General features: G+C 33.6%; 1 protein-coding gene across 5 annotated transcripts in view; it reads left to right on the top strand.

Moving 5' to 3' along the window:
• The window catches only part of CSMD3 (CUB and Sushi multiple domains 3), a 1,176,027-nt gene that overhangs the window by 865,425 nt on the left and 290,686 nt on the right, over positions 1–19,916 (top strand). For all 5 annotated transcript variants that reach the window (XM_044781000.2, XM_014843283.3, XM_070481504.1 and 2 more), the window contains 3 exons: positions 357–513; positions 13,503–13,694; positions 18,058–18,184. In XM_044781000.2, coding sequence (XP_044636935.2) covers positions 357–513; positions 13,503–13,694; positions 18,058–18,184 — 476 coding nt within the window. The remainder of the gene's footprint in view (positions 1–356; positions 514–13,502; positions 13,695–18,057; positions 18,185–19,916) is intronic.

Here is a 19,916-nt window from a genome sequence, read left to right as displayed (position 1 = left end):
AGCTGCATGAAAACAACCAACCAACCAGTCTTGGAATCCAATCTTTCTGTACATATTCTCAATTTTAAATAGTCTGCTATAAAAAGACATTGTTTTTATTATAAGAGCAAAAGTTGTATAACATGAATTTGAGTATTGCTTAGAGTTTACTGAACTTAGCACTTTAAAATTATCCATGGGAATTGTAATGCTTAACCTGATATTTGTAGGAGTTAATATATGTAATTATCCTTGGAAAACATGTAGTGACCTGATTTAGGACAAGTATAATAATTTCCTCTTCTTCATAGATATAAATACATGATCTGAATTAGTCTGTTGGTATATTATGTTTTAATTATAAATATATTTTGCAGATTTATGATGGAAAAGATAAAACAACTCATCTACTAGGTGCTTTCACTGGTGCATCTATGCGAGGACTGACTCTTAGCAGTACTTCAAATCAGCTCTGGCTAGAATTTAATTCAGATTCTGAAGGGACAGATGAAGGCTTTCAACTTGTCTATACCAGTAAGTATTTTGGTAGAGTAAAATTGGCAAATATAAATGCTGAATATTTATTAAATAATTGCAATACACAAGGTGAAGTTATGTCTAAAATTTGATCATCAATTTGCAGTTTACAACTCCTTTCTACATGTATAATTTTATTTGACCCTAACAACAACTCCATAAGTTACAGACATTCTAACAGTTGCCATTTTACAATTGAAACAACTAAGGTTCAGAGAGGTTAAGTAATTTGTGGCTTTGGGCTTATTTATGTATTTTTTTTAAATAGCAATATTCTCCTCATTCAATATTTGAGAAATACAATTATACTTTTTAATAGATGGAAATTCAATGTTTGAGCTCCCATCTGTAAGTGCTAAACACACTACGTGTGCAGTAGTTATAGTTGGTCAGTCAGTAATGATAATTGGATGGTTTCGGATAATTATGCACTAAAGAGTAGCTAAAGTTTTTAGATTGTTTTGCTTTTGTGTTGAATTGACTTACTAAAATTAAATTCTTACAGATCTACTTTATTATACTTAAATCAGCTATTCTGACAATTAAATAGGTAGAAGTTCAAGACTGAAAACCATAGGTCGGTGGGTTACATCTGTTGTTATATGAATTAAATGAATCTATTTTACCAGCACTATAATATAAGAAATGGATGAATTACATCAATGAACAATAAATTATGTTCAAATAATATATTTATTGAGCTTCTACTCTGTGTAAGACTCTAAGAAAGTAAAGTGGATGTAAAACCAAAGTGGTTACTGGCTGTGTGTTTAATAAATTTACACTCTATCACATCAAATTGGTTCTTGGAAGTTCAGAATGTTCATTTAATATAACAAAATAAATTAAGTAGCAATATTCAGAAATCTTTACTGTTAGAATATTTGAAAAAATCTAATGACCCCTATAAATTTTCTTAAGAAGTCAGATGAACAGAAACTATTACAGAAACTGAAAAATTAAAAAGGTTATAGCATCAAAGATATTCACATGGGAATATGAATCTAATTATCATTTGTAAAAATATTCTTTCTTAATGATATCAGAAGTAGGAGACAGGAAAGTATAATGACTCAGTATATTAAAATATCCTGGTGTATAATACTGAGAGATTACTCTTGCTCCCTGTTTATTTCAAGGCTTATTTCTACCTGTGCTAGAGTTGTTGCATGATTAAATTAAGTAAACATAAATTAACAGAATGAATCTTGAATACATATTTTTAAATCCTGAGAACTGCTAGGTACAATGTGATTCCTAATGAAGTCCTCCCAAAGACAAATAAAAATCCAAGTAAATCATGTTTACAGATATTACTGGGCTTATGGACTAAAAGTAATGGTATTGAGGATCATTGCTCAAATCTAATTGGTGTGATCTGCTCAGAAGGGCAGATATTTTTTAAGCTATTTTCCTCTTCCCTTTCTTAGTTTTTAACAGGGCTGCTGACATTTTCATGTTATGGCTCAATGTTTGTATAATGGACTTTCTTTGTTTTGCATCATTTTGTATTTCTCCTTGTCTAAAATGTTAATGGGTTTCATAGAGGAAAATTAGATTTCTTTTTCTGATATTTAAATTCTATGTTAATTGAGAGTATTGATGCAAATATACTGGGCATTGTAAGACATACCTGGATTTAAAATTGTATGGGGTGCTCAGGTGTCTGGAGTAAAATCATTGACTTCATTGTCATTCATGTGAGCTATGTTGTGATGTGAGCTATTGGATGTCAAAAAAGAGAAACCTTAAAAAGCAAATACTTGAAGTAACTCTTCTTAATGACTCTAGTTGTTCATTATAAGATGTGTGTCATTATGAAGCTGGGAAGCTATAGAATTGGGAAGAGACTATAAAAACAATTATTTTTAAAAAGGGCAAATGTACATCTATAAATATGTTTCAGTCTCAGAACTGAAGCTAAAATGTTTCAGTCTCAGATCTGGAATTAAAATGTTTATAGCCTACTTCGAAAGTCTCCTAGATATCACCAGGTCAGGAAATGCTCCTATGATTTTGTGAACCAACAGCTGTGTTCTGAGCCCCAGCCATAGCACCTGTGCCCCAGCTGCTTTCTTTTTCAGCTATGTCCCACCCACCTGGGGCATCAGTTGAACTATTGAACTTTAAGACCTATCTCAAATATGTCCCCACTGGCGCTTACCCTGATTCTTTCAGCCAGAGTTATCCTACTTTTTTTGGGTTCTTTTTTTTTATGAGGAAGATTGTCACTGAGCTAACCTCTGTGCCAATCTTTCTCTATTTTATGTGGGTTGCTGCCACAGCATGGCTTGACGAGCTAGGTCTGCACCCAGGATCCAAACCAGCAGACCCTGGGCAGCCGAAGCTGAGCACGACCTTAACCACTATGCCATAGAGCCGGCCTCTGGAGTTACCCCACATTTTGACATTTCTTTTGCAGTATTTATATCTACAACTAATGTAGCAGTAATCACATTGTATTGTTGTTATACTTTTTTGCAAACATATTGTACGTAGTTCTTTAGGGGGCCATTTCCCTTCATAAAGTCTTTAGTCAGTTTTAGTTCTATTGCATCTTTTTACATATTCTTGGTAAATTAACATATGATCTGACTATTGACTTTATAAAATGCTTTTGTGATATAGAGGAAGATTCTACTAGGCCACATATTTTAAATATTCATTAAATTCTTAGAAGCAGTAATTAATCAACTTTTGAACATTAGAGAATTTGCTAAGGTATTCAAACATGGAGGAAAATGGAAAAGACCATGTATTTGTGTTGTAATCCCTGTATCCAATCATTTCCTAAGGCCTACTCCACCCCTGACATTCTGTGGTTGTTCCCTTTACAATTACTATTCCAGTTTTGTTTCTGAAACATCTAAGAGAACCCTATGTGATGCAGAGGGATTCCCTGTATTCACATTAAGAGAATTAGAGACAGGAGAGAGGACATTTGGCTAGGACAGATCAGGTAAGGATTCATGAATGAGGTAGTGTTAAAGGTAGGCTTGATGGGTCACAGAAGGAAATGGTGGAGAGTATTCCAGGCAAAGAGAGTAGGGTGAAGAAAAGCACAGAGAATGGGAAAACCATATCAAGCACATTCAAGGCAAATACAGCAAATAGTCTAATTCAGATTAGCCATGCATGCCTGGCTTCTCACAATTCTAGTTTAGCACAAACAAGCCTTTTATAACCACAGTTATCTAATGACACCCAACCTAATGATAGTCATGTTCTATCTATCTTTCTATTATCCGTTTTGTTGACTTAACACTTGTTGTTGTCTGGTTATGTTCAATTTTAAGTAGACAGAATCACATTTGCCTGAGATAAAAATGAAGAAATATTTTAGAACAGGCATTTAAGATGCATTTTATTTCAACTGTCTTATCGGTTTATTTATTATATAATCACTAAGAATAGCAAATGGACTAGTGGAAACAGTGGCTGAGATGCTGCTTTTAGCCTCAAGGAATGGAAAACTTAACTGGCTTAAACAACCAGGATTTATATTTCTCATATAAAAGAAAGAAGGTAGTTAGGTCTTGATTCAACTGCTCAACCTAGTCGACAAGTGTCCTGCCCGTCTTTCTGTTGTGACATTTCTATAGTATCCACTTTTTCCCTCATGCTTGTTGTGACAGAGTCATAAGATGGCTACTTTAACTTGGCATGTTCAAGGCAGGAAGAAAGAGGGAACAGAGTGCCAACCTCGTGTCCCTTTTATTAGGAATGTCAAATCTTCTGTCAGACATTCTCTTATCTTTCTTTTTCCAAAACTGGGCCATGTGGTTATGCCTAAATTTTCCAGCAAGGCAATCTAGAGAATGAAGTATTTGGCAGACTAAGTAATTGGTTTAGGGTTAGACCATTGCGATATACTGCCTGATATGATTCGATTACTGCCGGGAACAAAATCAGGGTTTTGTTAGTGAGGAGGAAGAGAAGAAGAGACATTAACAAGACAACTTACAGTGTCTACTACAATGTACAGCTATAAAAGATATTTGAAAAAATAAGTTTAAAAATATTGTATTAATATATGCCACCTTGATTTATGGTGTCACGGAAGCCCAGAGACTCTTGGTTGCTTAGAAAGGAAAAGCATTTGGCTCACCCATTGTTAATAGTTTTAGCTATACTATGCTAAGAAGACAGTGAGCTTCTCTCACTTTCTTCCACCAATAAATAAATTATATGTACATACCTGGTATAAAAATGCTATACCATACCTGAGGGGAGAAAATGTCTCCTTTTTCTCCCAAAAAGTTTCTCAATCAGCTCTAGTTTAATTAGAAAATTGAAATGTGGACAGCTGTGTTGGTTTAATATAAAGCCTTTGTGACAAACTTGGTCAGAACTTGACTGCCATTAGGGAGTTCCACGGTTCGTCATCCCTCCAGCCTCTCAAAATTAATTACCTCCTCGAGTCAGACCACTCTTCAATTCTTCTCAAAACAATAGCTATCAATTACTCTTGACCTTGACAAATCAGAAACTCACCCTAAATGAAGATCTAGATGAGTCATACTTTAGGTGCTTAATATAATACAAATTAGTTGTTAATTTCCCTGTGACCTGTTAAGGCACAACTGTCTCTCCTAGCGGGTTTAGTGGAGTAAAGTGGGAGAAAATTACCATTCCTGTCTTCAAAAGCTGGAAGAACAGGTCAGAAGTTAAGATCTCAGTATAAGTATACTCCCTAAAACATCACTCTGCTCTGGATAACTCTATAACAGAATTTAGCAAAACCCGATAGGCTACTCTGACTAGACTCCTTCCCCCCTCAATGCACGTTTTAAGAATGCGTTCCTAAATCTGGTGTCTTTTGCTGTATCTCTCTGAAGGCTAAATTGTAGTAACATCATTTCTGTTTGTTGACCTGTCTTATCTTCCTTTTTATTCCTCTCCTGGAACTAACTTATTTATTATTTATTGGTCATAGGTTCAGATTTTATCTTTCCCCACTAGAATGTTTTATGCTCTGAGGATAAAGAGAACAGTGAATGAGACAAAGTTCCTGATCATGTGGAGCTAACTTTTTTTTTGAGACAAGGCAGAAAATAAAGATAGGAACAAAAGATAAGAGAACTGTATTTAGAAATACTTTATAACAGGGCAATGGGATAGATAATACAGGAGATGGGGCTACTGGAGCTTGTTTGTTCAGGGACTGTCCCAGAGGAAGTGTCACCTGAGTTGATACCTGTATTATAAGAAGGGACAACTACATACACATCTGAGGGTAGAGGGTTCTAGGCAGATACATCAGCAAGTGCAAAGGCCTAAAGAGGCCTGAGGTTGAGTGGTGTGGGTAGAGCTGGATGAGCAAGGAAAATTGGACAAAATGAGAGAGAAAATTGGAAGCTAGGCAGGAGAAAGGTAGACAACAGTAAGGCTTGGGTTTTATTTAAAAGGCACACGGAGACTTCCAACATTATCGTAATATTAATATGAGTTAAAAACAATAGTTAACATTTATCTACTACCTACTAGGTATAAGATATAACCCTATGAGGGAGGTACTGTTATACCCAGTGAGAAGAGGAGGGAAAACAAAGCACAGAAAGGTTATATTACTTGCTCAAGGTCACAAAACTAACAAGTGCAGATATGGAAATTGAACTGACGGGCTCTACCTCTAGAATGCATGCTCTTAATCACTATACTGTATTACCTCCAACTCGTTTTAGATATTTTATAAATAAAATTTCATGAATTTAACATCTTTTTTATTGTTGATGTAAATGTTAAAAAAAATAATTTTTTAATTTTAATGAAATTCTTCACAAAGATACTTTGGTCATTTTATGCCTGAGAATCTGAATACTTTCTTACTGGCCAAATTCACTACAGAGAATGACTTAGGCCTAGTATCTTTTATGTTGTTCATGAAGTCTTTAAACTCTGTTTCTTGAAGATATGCTTCATTGCACATTCCTTTAGTTCTATTCATTTGTAGTTACCCCACTGCATTCAGCAGAAAGGAACTGGGTATTTTAAACAACCATCCATTAGAGAACTAAAGGGCACCTTTTTGATGGATTATAGCATTGTCTTCTCAAAGGCTGATCTGGTCAATGCCCATGATGCCCAGCCATCAGGCCACGCCTCTTGGCTCAGACGTCCTTTCATTATCACCTCTACACATTTAATTTATTAAAATGCCTGTTGAAGAAATGTCTGTTATCTCAAGGGAAAAATTCAGACATATTTGAACTCTCATAGTCCAACAGTTGTTTTGCTTAAAATGATTCAATTACATGGAACATGACCATTTCAAATTTTATATTCAAACTAAAGATGGGCATTAGCTATCTTGTGATGCCTTTTCTTGTGCCCTAGCCTTATAAATATATAATAACTTACCCTATTTAAACTCTCTAATTTAGTTACCACTATGTTATTGGCAAGGTTAGCCATGAAAAATAATCAGATGACCTATTATCTCTAACTTTATTCCTAGTATATAATTTATTTAATGCAAATGCAAGTAGAAAATAAGTAAATTACAAGGGAGCAACAAAGTTACTCCATGTGGTTCTATATCCTATGAACCGCTTAGATATATTTGGCATTTCCTTTATTCTTTAAATCTGCAAATTAGCCAGGCAATAAAGAAAGTATTGACTGATGCTGAATTGTATAGTACAAGGTATTTTAACTGAAATGTTAAAGAAATCTTTTTTGCTTATCTGTTATTTACATTGACAATATTGGATATAATTTCTTCATACTAGAATAACAGAAGAATCATTACCATTTTTATAGCCTTCTCATTCCAAAAACTTTGTAAAGTTTGAACTTAAATATCTAAAGACCTACAAATTTACTCTTTACTTAAAATTAATTTCTGGCAGATTGAAGAATTATGAGTGTCAAAACTTTAAAATGTTTAGGAAAAAAATGTCGCCTAGAATAGCTATGTCTTTAAGGTAGAGAAAGATTTCCAAAACAAGATATACAAACAAAAATCTGTCAATAGCAAGTAGCATTCCTGCCCTTCTAAGCACTTCCCTGAAGTGAAGAGACTAAAAATCTGGTAACTACATTTCGCATACTCTTACCAGTGAAGATCTCTGTTTAGATTCTGACAATTAAAGGGAGTCCTATGGGAGCTGAAAGGTGGGATCGATGGAGAAGCCAATTACTTTCCGCTAGCATCTCCCGGCAGGAGTGTGGAGCTGGCAGGTGGTTGTATGTGGCAGCAGCTTCCCTGAACTCCTGGGTTTCCTGAAAGTCAGCAGTGTTCTTCTGACCTTCACTCCCTCTCCATTTCTTGTATTTTCTCTGTGATTTCTTATATTGAAGTTTAGCAACCCAGAATATCTAAGTGGCTTCTATTTTCCTGACCAAGCCCAGGTTATTAATTTTTTTAAGTTTCTCTATAATAAAACACACCATGAACAAAGTAAAAAGATGAGACATTTTAGAAGGAGATATTTACATTATATATATCAGAAAAACCTACACTCTCTAGAAAGGAATCCTACAAATCAATAAGAAAAAAATAGTCTAAAAGAAAATATGGGAAAAATAAAATTTTACACTAGAGAAAACTTCAGTGGCCAATAAGTGAAAAACATGCTGAATAAGAAATGAAGATTAAACCCAAAATCATATGCCATTGCACATTCATAAAATTGGTAAAAACTAAAAAAAAAACGTACAGTACTAAATACTGACGACAATTTGAAGAACTTGAAACTCTTTTAACTTTGGGATTTGAAAATTGGTAAAGGAGAGTAATTTGGCAATATCTAGTAAAATTCCATTCCTAGGTATGTAGAGAGTGCACCAACTATACATTTTGGTCAAATGCCTAATGGCTGATGGTTACAAATTAATATTCAGGCAAAGCTAAACCTAATCATCCCAGAATGCTTTACAAATGCATGATGTACAAGACAAAAACTAACAGATTTTTTTTATCAGAACTTTAACATAGGATTTAAAACAATGGCAATTAAAACAAAGAACTCTGCCTTACCTCCTGTTCCTCCAGTTGGAAATACATACCAATCATTTCCACAGTCTTTTTCTTTGTTTAAATTCTTAACTTCTATAGGCTCAAAACTCTAAGGATTGTCTTCTTAAAGCATTCTCTTAAAGTTTGTAGTTTCAAAGTTTGATATAGTTTGATTAGTGAAAAATAAGTGTGTTTTTTTACTAGTTTGGTTAGTGAGAGAAAAGGAATGCATAATTGTTCACCACTGTCTTCTTCTCTTTATTCCCATTGTATTCTTTATTATGTCTGAGTCAGAGGACTATCATAGCTGTTGTGTCTGATCATGAATTATTTCCTGCTTTTGAATTTTAAAGTGGCAAAGTTGACTGACTGCTTTATATGCATCATCATTTAAATATAAAGAATTCTAAAATAAGACTTTTTCTTGCAAGACCCATGAACTAAATGGAATTTAATATCCAAATATTAAATATGCTTCTTAAAGATTATTCTGCTAAATATTATGAATTAAATCCACCAAAGGGTTCCATAGAGATTAAAATAATCTAATCTTCACTTATCTCCTTGAAATGAGTGATGGTGGTCAAAGGTACAAACTTCCAGTTATGAAATAAATAGATAAGTCCTAGAGATGTAATGTACACCATGGTGACTATAGTTAATAATACCATATTGTATATTTGAAAATTGTAAGTGAGAATTGATCTTAAAAACTTTAAGTCTTAAACATCACAAGAGAAAAAATCATAACTCTATGTAGTGATGGATGTTAACTGGATTTATTGTAGTGATCATTTCGCAATATATACAAATATTGAATCATTCTTGTACACCTGAAACTAATATAATGTTATATATCAATTATATCTCAATTAAAAAAATGAAAAAAACCTTTTATTAATGTTTTTGGTTTCAAAAAGGGTATATTACTTTAATATATTTAGCTAACATCCTTTCTCAATTTTCTTAACAGCTTACTTCCCTTTGTATTTAGCAGTTTGTTTACTTTTGGTATATAAAATTAACATATCTTCATTCACCATTAAATATTCTAAAATTTAACTTTAACAATAATAAATATATATTTACATTTTAACTGAATTTCAAAAAAATGAAGCATACATAGACTTTGTGATTTTGTTACATCAAAAATTCTACTAACATTTAAAAAGTGAGTATTAGAATATCACTAATATATCTTAGCCATCTGCCTTATTGTATTATTGGTACTGTTTTGCTGACCAGATATGACATTACCCTTTGTGAATAGACAGTTGTTCATAAACAAGTTGAACAGAAATTATGTTGAGATAGGGACTCAATTATTTATCTTTCTGTAGGCCAAGGCAGAAGTTAAATAAGATTAGCAGATTTTGATTGAATCTTAAGGACAACATGAACTTTGAATCCCTACGCAATACATGCCCTATAGAAACACTTGCACATGTGCTAAAAGAGACAGAGAAATGTAACCTTTTCATAGCACCAAATAATTGGATACAGTGTAAACGCTCATCAGCTGGAGAATTTTGGAATTTATGGAACACCACAAAGTAGTTAAAATGAATAAAATGTGAGTGTGTATGCATAAATATAAAGGCAAAACCACAATGTTGGGCAATAAGTAAAGCCTTGGAAGAATTTTTTTAAGTAATTTTATAATTTATAAAATGTTTAATACTTTCAAAACATATTATGTGTTGTTCATAGACATATACATGTGGTAAAAATATAAAATACGTGTGAGAATAGTATGTTAAATCAGAATATTTGCTAGATCTCAGTAGGGAAATACCAGAAAGGGACTGAGGAGGGACACAAAAGGAGCTTTAACTTATTTTGCAATATTTATTTCTTAGTAATAATATTAATGTGAATGTGAATTAATTAATGTGAATTTAATCTGAAAACTAATCTGAATTAAAATTAATATTAATCTGAATCAACTATCATACTAGAATATGATAGAATGAGATGTTGAGGTTATGTTATCCTTTGTAATCTTTTGTAGGTTTCAAATTATAACTTTAAATTAGAAGCAGTTAAAGAAATACTGTGTGGTGGCAGGAAAGGAATTAGATCTCAATCGAAGTTATTCAACAAGTCAAAAGAATTTAGGCAATGGGAATTTTCAGTTCATTTTTGCTCTAGAAATTTTCATTTCATCAGAGTGTCAAATTTCACAAGGAATGGTGAATATTTATAGTATATGTGATTTTTCATACACATCTTTATTTAATTGTCAGTTTCAAATATTTGAGCTTTTCAGTGAAGACTGGCAGATGAATGTTTCCATAAAGATAAGACAGTTCTGAATATTTATGAATAAGCAACAATAATTCCACCAAATTGAAGAAAATTATGTTGTGCTTTGTAGAATATATTCTATTGTCCATGTACATTTTCATCTACAATGCAAAGTATTATAACTTATCTTAATTTACAAAGACTATCTCCATTTTACCTCATCACCAGCAGTTGCCAATCACATTTACAGAACATTCAAGTTAAGGAAGGATGAATTTGGTAATAAACTGTGAACAGAGAGCTTGATTTCCATTTTTATTTTGATAAATGATATACAGTAAAACTCAAAAGTGGCTGCATCTTGAATGATAAACTGAATATTATGGCTGGTAGAAGGAATGGGAACTTGCAGTTTTTGAGCAGAAACACTTTAAATGTAGTCTTAAGTGTGCAGATCCATGCAAAATAATATGTTCTGAAAATTAAAAGTTACTGCTTCTGCTGTTTCTACTTCCACGTTTGAAAGACTGACTTGCTTGACCGTGTATCCTTTACATCTCCTTATATATGTCACCATTTGAATCGACAACTTCTAGCCTATGGTATGGCTCTGTTTCTGAAGCTGTTTGCATCTGCCTTATTTTAACATATTTTTACCCAAATGGGGCTGTCACAGATTGCTTCATACAGGAAATTCCTGAAGATTCTTTTTAATTGTCTCATAAATTTCAGTTTCTCATCAGCCTTACTTTAGTTTCTTTTTCAGTTGTCTCCTAGAGATATTTGCCTCCAAGAATCCACATTCATTCATGAACATCATTGAACATCTGCTATGTGCCAGGATTTATGCTGTCTAGGCATTGTGAGAAAGAGAAAAAAATGAAATAATTCCAGTTTGTAGGATAGCAAAGAAAAGAAGGAAATGATTGTAACTGAATTAAAATGTGTAGAATAATTCTATCAGCTAACAGAAGAGGGAATGATTAAGATTCCCCAGAAGAGACTAGGAAGGGGTCCTTATGTTCTCAGAGAACTAACATATCCCTTAACATACAGAAATTGTACTGTAACTCAGTACTTCGAGCTATACAAGTTCTGATGATTTTATGTATGTTTTGATACTCCAAGAAGTCAATGATGTAAATTATTGACATCAGTAAGCTAATTCTGACAGTTTTGCTTTGTAGTTCAAATCTAGATTAATTTGGCTGAGGACCTGTGCCTGTAAGAGATGCAGATCTCTTTTTGATTATTATGTGATTCAAGGCACACATAAAATTTTTCTTTTTCTCTAATATTATTTGTCTTGAAATCACAGATTTCCCTCATTCATGAGGCTATCTAGAGTATTCTTTATAGTCCTTTAGTCTCAGAAACTACAACTGACATAATTTTGCACCTAATTCATTATAGCATTTATCTTACATTTATGTATTTTATAAAATACTAAAGACAATAGAACTCCACAGCTAGGGAACTTAGATTTTGATTGCTACTGTCATATTTGGTTTAAATTATGAAGCATCCTATTCCAGTTCTTTCAAAATCTTAACAATGAATTGTGCTAGGATTGTTAAATTTTATTATTCATCTTCATTAATTTTATTTTGAATGTGCACACAAGGTCTTCTGGATCTAGAGAAATTTATTATTATTATTTAACTAATATAATCTTAACAATAATAACTGTATCAGCCCATGCTTTGACCCAGTCCTTACCTCTGTAGCAACATGATGAAAATCAGATGGAAAAATCTACACAAGTGGTCAGGGACAGGGATGAAGAAAAATGGACTTGCTTTGCTTAAGGCAACTGTCTTCCTCTCCTCTCCCAAAAGGAGGGAGAAAAACTTTTGTTCCTTGGAGATGAGATGGAATAGATTCTGGGTTTTTATTCTAACCTTCGGAATGTAAATATATCTCTCCAAGGGCTGGATTATTCTCCTGTGTTTCCAGTTTTTATAATCTGTAACTTCCTGGGCCTCATTCTCCCTTGAATGTAAAGACAAACCTCCTCCAGAGTTAGGTAGATCTCTCTGGAGTTCTACTCTTAGAGTTGTCAAAAAGCTTCTCAAGGGTTGCCCTTAGCCCAGGGTCCCAAGTTTCCAGTAAAATTAATGCAGAAAGCCCCAACTCTGCAGAAACACAAAAATATTTTCTCTATACTCCTAAATGACAACAGGTAGGAAGCTTCTATTTTTTTTTTTTTTTCCTGTGAGAATTTTTGAGAGCAGTACATTTCCGGAGAAGGCAGAATATAAAAATTTAGAGTTCTTCAAGTTAATTATTATGTTATATTATCTCTTGATAAAGTATCTTTTAAATACGAGATTATTTTACTTTCTCCTAGGACTATAAAAGTTAGACAGTTTAAAGTTCTACTTCAGTGGACTTACTTGTTGCTTGGACAATTCTGATTTCATATACTTTGTCTGAATGTTGAAATTTTGATGATATAGTCCTAGTAGTTATATTGATCAGAATCTATTATTTAGCTGTAAATTGCTTGAAGCAGGCAAGAAGGTTAGTACTATAACAAGCCATGATATAGTCATATAGACTATGCAGTATCATTGATAACTTTGAAAAATACAACAAATTTTAATTTTAAGAAAAAAGCACTTTATGGCTGTTGTATACTATCAAAATTAAATATGGAAAGAGTAATACAACTAGGAAAAAGTATGTAACCATATTAAAGTAATAGAAAGGGATTATTTGTGCAACTTTAAATCTTCCTGTTAAATTTGTCTTTAATGAACTTATATTCTTCTTACAGGTTTTGAACTTTCACATTGTGAGGATCCTGGCATTCCTCAGTTTGGATACAAGATCAGTGACCAAGGCCACTTTGCTGGTAGCACTATCATTTATGGATGCAATCCAGGCTACACTCTCCATGGAAGTAGCCTTCTCAAGTGCATGACAGGGGAGAGAAGGGCATGGGACTATCCTCTGCCTTCCTGTATTGGTAGGATATGCATTTAGATTTTCAGGAAATATTTCTATAGAAGTGTTATCAAAATATACTATACCTTTTTAAGTGATTCTATCTGTCCACACACAACTCAGACCTTAAATCAAGAGGTTAATGAAGTCGTAGCTCAAATTTATCAGAGGGAAATTATAGAAAGTGAAGAGATCCTTTCATAATCTTATTGATGAGTACATTTTTTTGGTACAGTATCATTTTATTTCTGTTATCTTGACATAAAATTTAGCTCACTAAAAAATATGTTAAGACTCTTAATCATACATATTTATTGAATCACATTGACCAGATTTGTTTTAATATAAAAAATATTGCCTACCCTGCTCTCAAGGTGGATTAAAAAACAATAAACTATTCTCAATAACTTAAAAAGGCTTTCTTTATATATACTCTTTTTCAAAAATCCAAGAAACTGCAATGCTTTTTTTATGTGTATGTAGCATAATATAATTGACCAATTTCAATAAGAAGAGGCATGTGAGAGTCAGTGACATCAGATGTATTGCCTGCATGAACTAGAGAAGGATCATTTTCTCTCTTTTTTGCATCGCTAGAGTACTATTTTATTACTACCATCTTATAGATCAGTAATGAATGACTGGGTATGTGTGGGTGGGAGGGTAGATAGAAAAGTGTTGATAAAGACCTCTTCTTTTTTTTTTGTTCTCCAAAGACCAACTAAATAGGTGCCAGCTTGGAATACCAGGACAACAAAAGAAAACAACAATTTAAGAAAATGCTAACTCCTCAGTAGGGAACAGACATACAGTGATTCTTTAGTCATTCTTATTTCTTGTTGGCATTTATGGAGGCACAAATCCATTCTGTATAGGCCCATATGGATAAAATTGACCTGAATCCTTTTTTTAAACAATTTTATTAAGGTATAATTGTTACACAAAAGACTGCACATATTTAATGTATGTAATTTGATAAGTTGGCAGACCTGCACCTTTTGAGACAAATTGTGATCTTTGTTAGTTGATATGGTTGGTATAGGAATCTCCACAAATCTTCCTAGAATACAAATCAAAAAAATGAAATTCTTGTCTAGAGGCGTTACAACTAATTGCACAGTCTTTTTGATGCCATGAGGCCTCTATTGGTTTATTAAAACATTGATTCACATAGAAAGCAAACATGTTTTTATCTAACCAAAATGCAATCATAGTTCTTTCTTTACAAATGGAATCTGAATTTTGGATAGATTATGAGAGTAATATCTGAAATAATGATGAGCCTAAGTTGACAAGGCTTGGGATTCTGGAATATGACCAACAGTCAGCCCACTGGCGTTGGTTATGAGAAAAATGTAGCACTGATTAATTCTCTCTGAGATTGTATTGTTTGATGTGAATAAGAAATATATTCAGAAAATCATTAAGGGTTATAATAGCACAGAACTATAAACTTGTGAATACTAATTTGCCATGTTGTTCTTCAAGTAAAAATCACAAAACAAATACATTAAAAACTATATATTTTCTATATGTATTGAACCAAGATGAAGACATTCTTCATTTTTTGGAAACATTTTATGCAAATAGAAGAACATTTGGTCTGGGATCAGAAGAAGATTTTAATTATGTTTACAGCAGATCAGTGCACTTTATATTTACAAATGTCCCAAGTCAAAACATAGTGACTTGATACTGCTAAAGATTTCAGAAGAAGGGTAGACTTTTGTTTTTCAACAATGGATGATCAGGGATAACAGCTGAAAACAGTTGGACTCATGGTGTGTCGTGCTGATGATTTCCATGATAACGGAAGATGAAATTCTATCTTAGATGGTGTTCTCTACTGTCCACAATTGTTAGCTTTACCATCTGGCCTAGGATCATAATTTTATGTGCTCATTAACCTTAAATATCTATTTGGCCTTATTTTTCCCTCTCTCAAATAAGAAACTTTTTTCTCAATTATATGATTATTTCTAAGTAGTTATGTTTCTGAAGCTTATATATTGGTCAAACAGAAATTAATTTTTGAAGCACCAGAGCTGGAAGGATTTAACCTGTATACCTTCTTAAAGCACTATTTCATTTTTATTCTGGAAACCTAAGTCTTCTGTCTGAATAGGAACTCCAGTGCTATGGTCTATCCCACTGGCTCATTTGAAGTCAAAGTGCCAAGTAATATTTGTAGCAAAGAAATATGGAGAAAAAAGAGCTATGTTTAAATTCAAGATAGAACATAGTGCACAAACTTCCAATTTGACCTGCAACTAATTAAAAGTTAATCTGGAGGAATGAAGTATCCAATTTGCTCTCATAGTAAGTGTGTGCAAATAATAGTGATAAATCATAAGAAATGATGAAAAGTGAATTAATATAGTTACATAGTTCAGTTGTCCGACAAATTTTTTGTTAAAAAAATGAGAAAAACCACAATAAGTGATGGTGACATCTGAGATAATGATGTCTTCTTATTTACTTTAAAAATGACAAGTTTGTTATTATTAAATTAAATTAATGTTACAATACAAAATAAAATTGCTTTGTCGCCTACTGGTGTGTATCAGTTGGGTTTTCTAGAGAAGCAGAATCAATAGAAGATCTAGATCTTTTTCTTTTTTTCTTTTTTTGCTGAGGAAGATTTGCCCTGAGCTAACATCCACTACCAATCTTCCTCTTTTTGTATGTGAGCTGCTACCACAGCATGGCCACTGGCAGACAGTGGTGTAGGTCCACACCCAGGAGCCAAACCCAGGCCGCCAAAGCAGAGTGTGCTGAACTTAACCATTAGGCCACCAGGGCTGACCTGAAGATCGAGATCGAGATCGAGATCTATCTGTCTCTCTCTCTCTCTATCCATCTATCTAAACAGATTTATTTATTTTAGGGAATTGACTCAAGCAGGTTTGGGGGCTGAAAAGTCCAAAATCCAGAGGGAAGTTCAAAAGTCTGGAAACTAAGGCGTGAGTTGATGCTGCAGTCTTGAGGGAGAATTTCTTCTTTTCTAGAAAACTCAGTTTTTGCTCATAAGACCTTCCAGTTGATTGAATGAGGGCCACCCATGTTATCCAAGGTATCTCCTTTCCTTCTTAAAGTCCACTGATTGTAGATGTTAATCACATCTATAAAATACTTTCATGGGAATGCCTAGATTAGTGTTTGATTAAATAACTGGGTACTATAGTCCAGCCAAATTGACACATAAAACTAACCATCCCAGTGTGGTGAAATAGAACATCTAAAATCTTTGAAACAAATTTACCTATACGAATAGAGCCTACAAATTTGAACCATTGGATTCTGTTGTTATTAGGTCTCTTCCAAATGCTAGAACTTTCTGTCTTTGACCTTCTTTACTCTAATAATAAAAACAAAACAAAACAAAAAAACCCAAGAAGCTTAATTCAGTCATTGAATTTGAGTAAGATAGAAACAGTGCAGAGAACAAAGAAATAAATGTAGGAGACTCTTCAAATATTTAAGCAAAAAGTAAAATGTTTATGGTTTGTTTTTTGGTAAGGGGATAATCTGGAGAATTTTCAAATGTATAATGTATTACACAGTGTTCTCCTTGTTTCTAGGGTTTAGAGATGTAGAACTAACTAAAACATTTGGTTTTTCTCTTCTCCAGTACAGAGTTTTTTCTAGAACATCTGCTTACTGAAATAGAATCACTCCAGACATCCCAATATATGAAATAGTATTAAAATGAAGAGGGAATCCCCCTCAAAATGAAAGTTTAGTTATATTGTATGACAATAATTACATTTTTAATTTGATAAATTTTATTAAAATTAGAGACCACATGAAATCAAAACCAAACTAGATTTAACTGAAGTAAGAAATCTAATAAAAATGCCACTTTGACTTTTGGGAGGTTAAAAGTGAAAGACTTTAGAGTGATTTAAAAAAGAATAAAAGGACAACGAAATTTAGAAGGCCTGAGGGACCGCAGTAAAGATTGGTTTTTCTTAGAGGTGGGGTAGCAAGATAATGAATTATTTAGCCTGCGAACAACCAGCAGTCAGCAACTTGTCATCTGTTTCACCTTTTAAAATTATCATTATTTAACAATACCTCTTAAAATGTTTGGAAGCCTAAGCTCAGAGTTTTTGAATGTGTCCTTTTTTAATTCCCTAATTAAGTTTATTTTATTATCATTTATGTCATCTAACTTGAGGCTCTATTGTTTTATTGTGCAATGTATTCTTGCTTCAATTAATACCTTAATCTGAGAAAACATGTACAAATGTATACTTTCAAGAAAAGAAGTAATCAATCCTTATTTTCCTTAAGGTGAAAAAATATATACTCTTGAGAAATTTGTAGACTGTTTGAAAAGATTGGCATTAAATTGTGACAGATTTTTTATTCTTTTTTATTAGCTGAATGTGGAGGTCGTTTTAAAGGAGAATCATCAGGAAGAATCTTATCTCCTGGTTACCCCTTTCCGTACGACAATAATCTGCGCTGCATGTGGATGATTGAGGTAGATCCAGGAAACATTGTCAGGTAAATGGGTTTCATTTTCTCAAAATTACTGGGGAATCTAAATTTCCTAATCAGCTCCCATGTATATTATCAAACAATATCCAGATTTTTCAATATCTTTTAGCCTTGGCAAGGTAAAATTTGGTTTTCATCTGTTTGAAATATGAAAAAAGTATTCATAAGCATGATTTATTGATTTATGGGCCACAGAGGTCACTGATATAATCCTTTAGAGGGAAGCTTTTCCTACTTATAGGAGGGTACAGAGGTTGAGAATTTTTACTGCTTTTTGGGGACTTCTACTCTTGATGACTCAAGATGGCGAGTCCACTGTTTTGGTAGGCATACAAAGTTGTGCAGGTGGCTATCATAAATTCAGCCTTACGAACATTTAAAACAAATAAGACTAGAAGGGGACTCAGTAACGAGTGCCTGTCTTGCCTGGTTTAGGCACATTTCTGGAGCATCTGCTCCCTGCCTCTTTAACCATATTTGATATTTCTTTCCTGCTGAGTTAGGTTAGATGGCTCACAATTCTTCACATTGATGTGTCTTAGATGAGGACAGAACCATCTCGTCCTAAATCAACAACAGTCAGGCTTCCAAGGCCGCCGTGTACTTTCAGCCCTAGTTTAACTATTATGGTTATGGCTGGGGATGGATTAATAAATGAACAAATCCTCCTTGACATATGAGCTACTTAGTGTGTCATCTCTCACAAAATAAGGGCTTTGAATTTAGCAGTTGCTGCTTTATATAAATGCAATTTCAGACAGGCTTCTAGGGGTGAAGATGGTTATAGGAAACAAGTATTGCCCTCCAAATGACACACTGAAAGATGTAGTCCATGCATTGGTGGATGTGAACAATATGTTGCTTTCGCAAGGGAATTTGCAGAACTCCAGACGGCAACTTCACCGATTCTCAGACCATTTTTCTTTAGTATTATAGATCATGCATCGTCTGATTTAAATATTAGAATTAGTCGACTTGAAAATAATTTCAACAGGATTCTGGGATTTTTAAAAATTAAAGAACAATATTTGATAGTAAATTACAACCCAAATTTAAATCTGTGAGAAGTCACATATCAGACATGAATGTGATACGTATAGAAAGCATTGAACATTTTGATATAATTGGATTTCTAGTTTTGGGCACTAGTACAAAAAATATTGTTATCACACAGAAAGGGTGTTCTCTGCCCAATGTGCATAAAAAGCCAATGATTACACCACTGGCTTTTGAGAACAGAAAAGGCTTCACTGTGAGGTCAACCAGCAAGACAGGCAGCAAAGCTCTCAAATCTATCTCCCCGATTCAGGATTTGGGTCAAAAGTTAAGACTTTGGGGGGAACAGACTGGTATGTGGAAGTGCTGGCAGGGCAGGTTTTGACTGGAGGGCTTTAAACATTTACCTGATCTTCCTAGACAGCGGGCCCCTATCTTCTGACGAGAGTCCAACTTTGAACTTCCGGTCGTGTCCTGGTCCTTTTGGTTCTGGGGTGGGAAAGTCTGTGGTTCCAGGTGTTATTTCAGGTCAAGATATTCTCCACTGTGCATGCTCTAGCCACATGACTTGCATTTTTTTTTTTTCTTGCCCCTGAAAAACAACTTTAACTTTCTGTTGATAAGATGAGGTCAGTTTTAACTTGACCTCAAGGTCCTACAGTTACAGTATCAGATACTAATTCTGTCTAGATTAGTCATAAAGCACAGTAGATTTAACATGAAACAGTTTTTGTGCATTTGT

This window comes from Equus asinus, chromosome 12 (assembly GCF_041296235.1).
Source record: "Equus asinus isolate D_3611 breed Donkey chromosome 12, EquAss-T2T_v2, whole genome shotgun sequence".
Lineage (NCBI taxonomy): Eukaryota > Metazoa > Chordata > Mammalia > Perissodactyla > Equidae > Equus > Equus asinus.
Note: the sequence above shows the minus strand (reverse complement) of the source record. Positions and strands in the feature narration are given on the sequence as shown.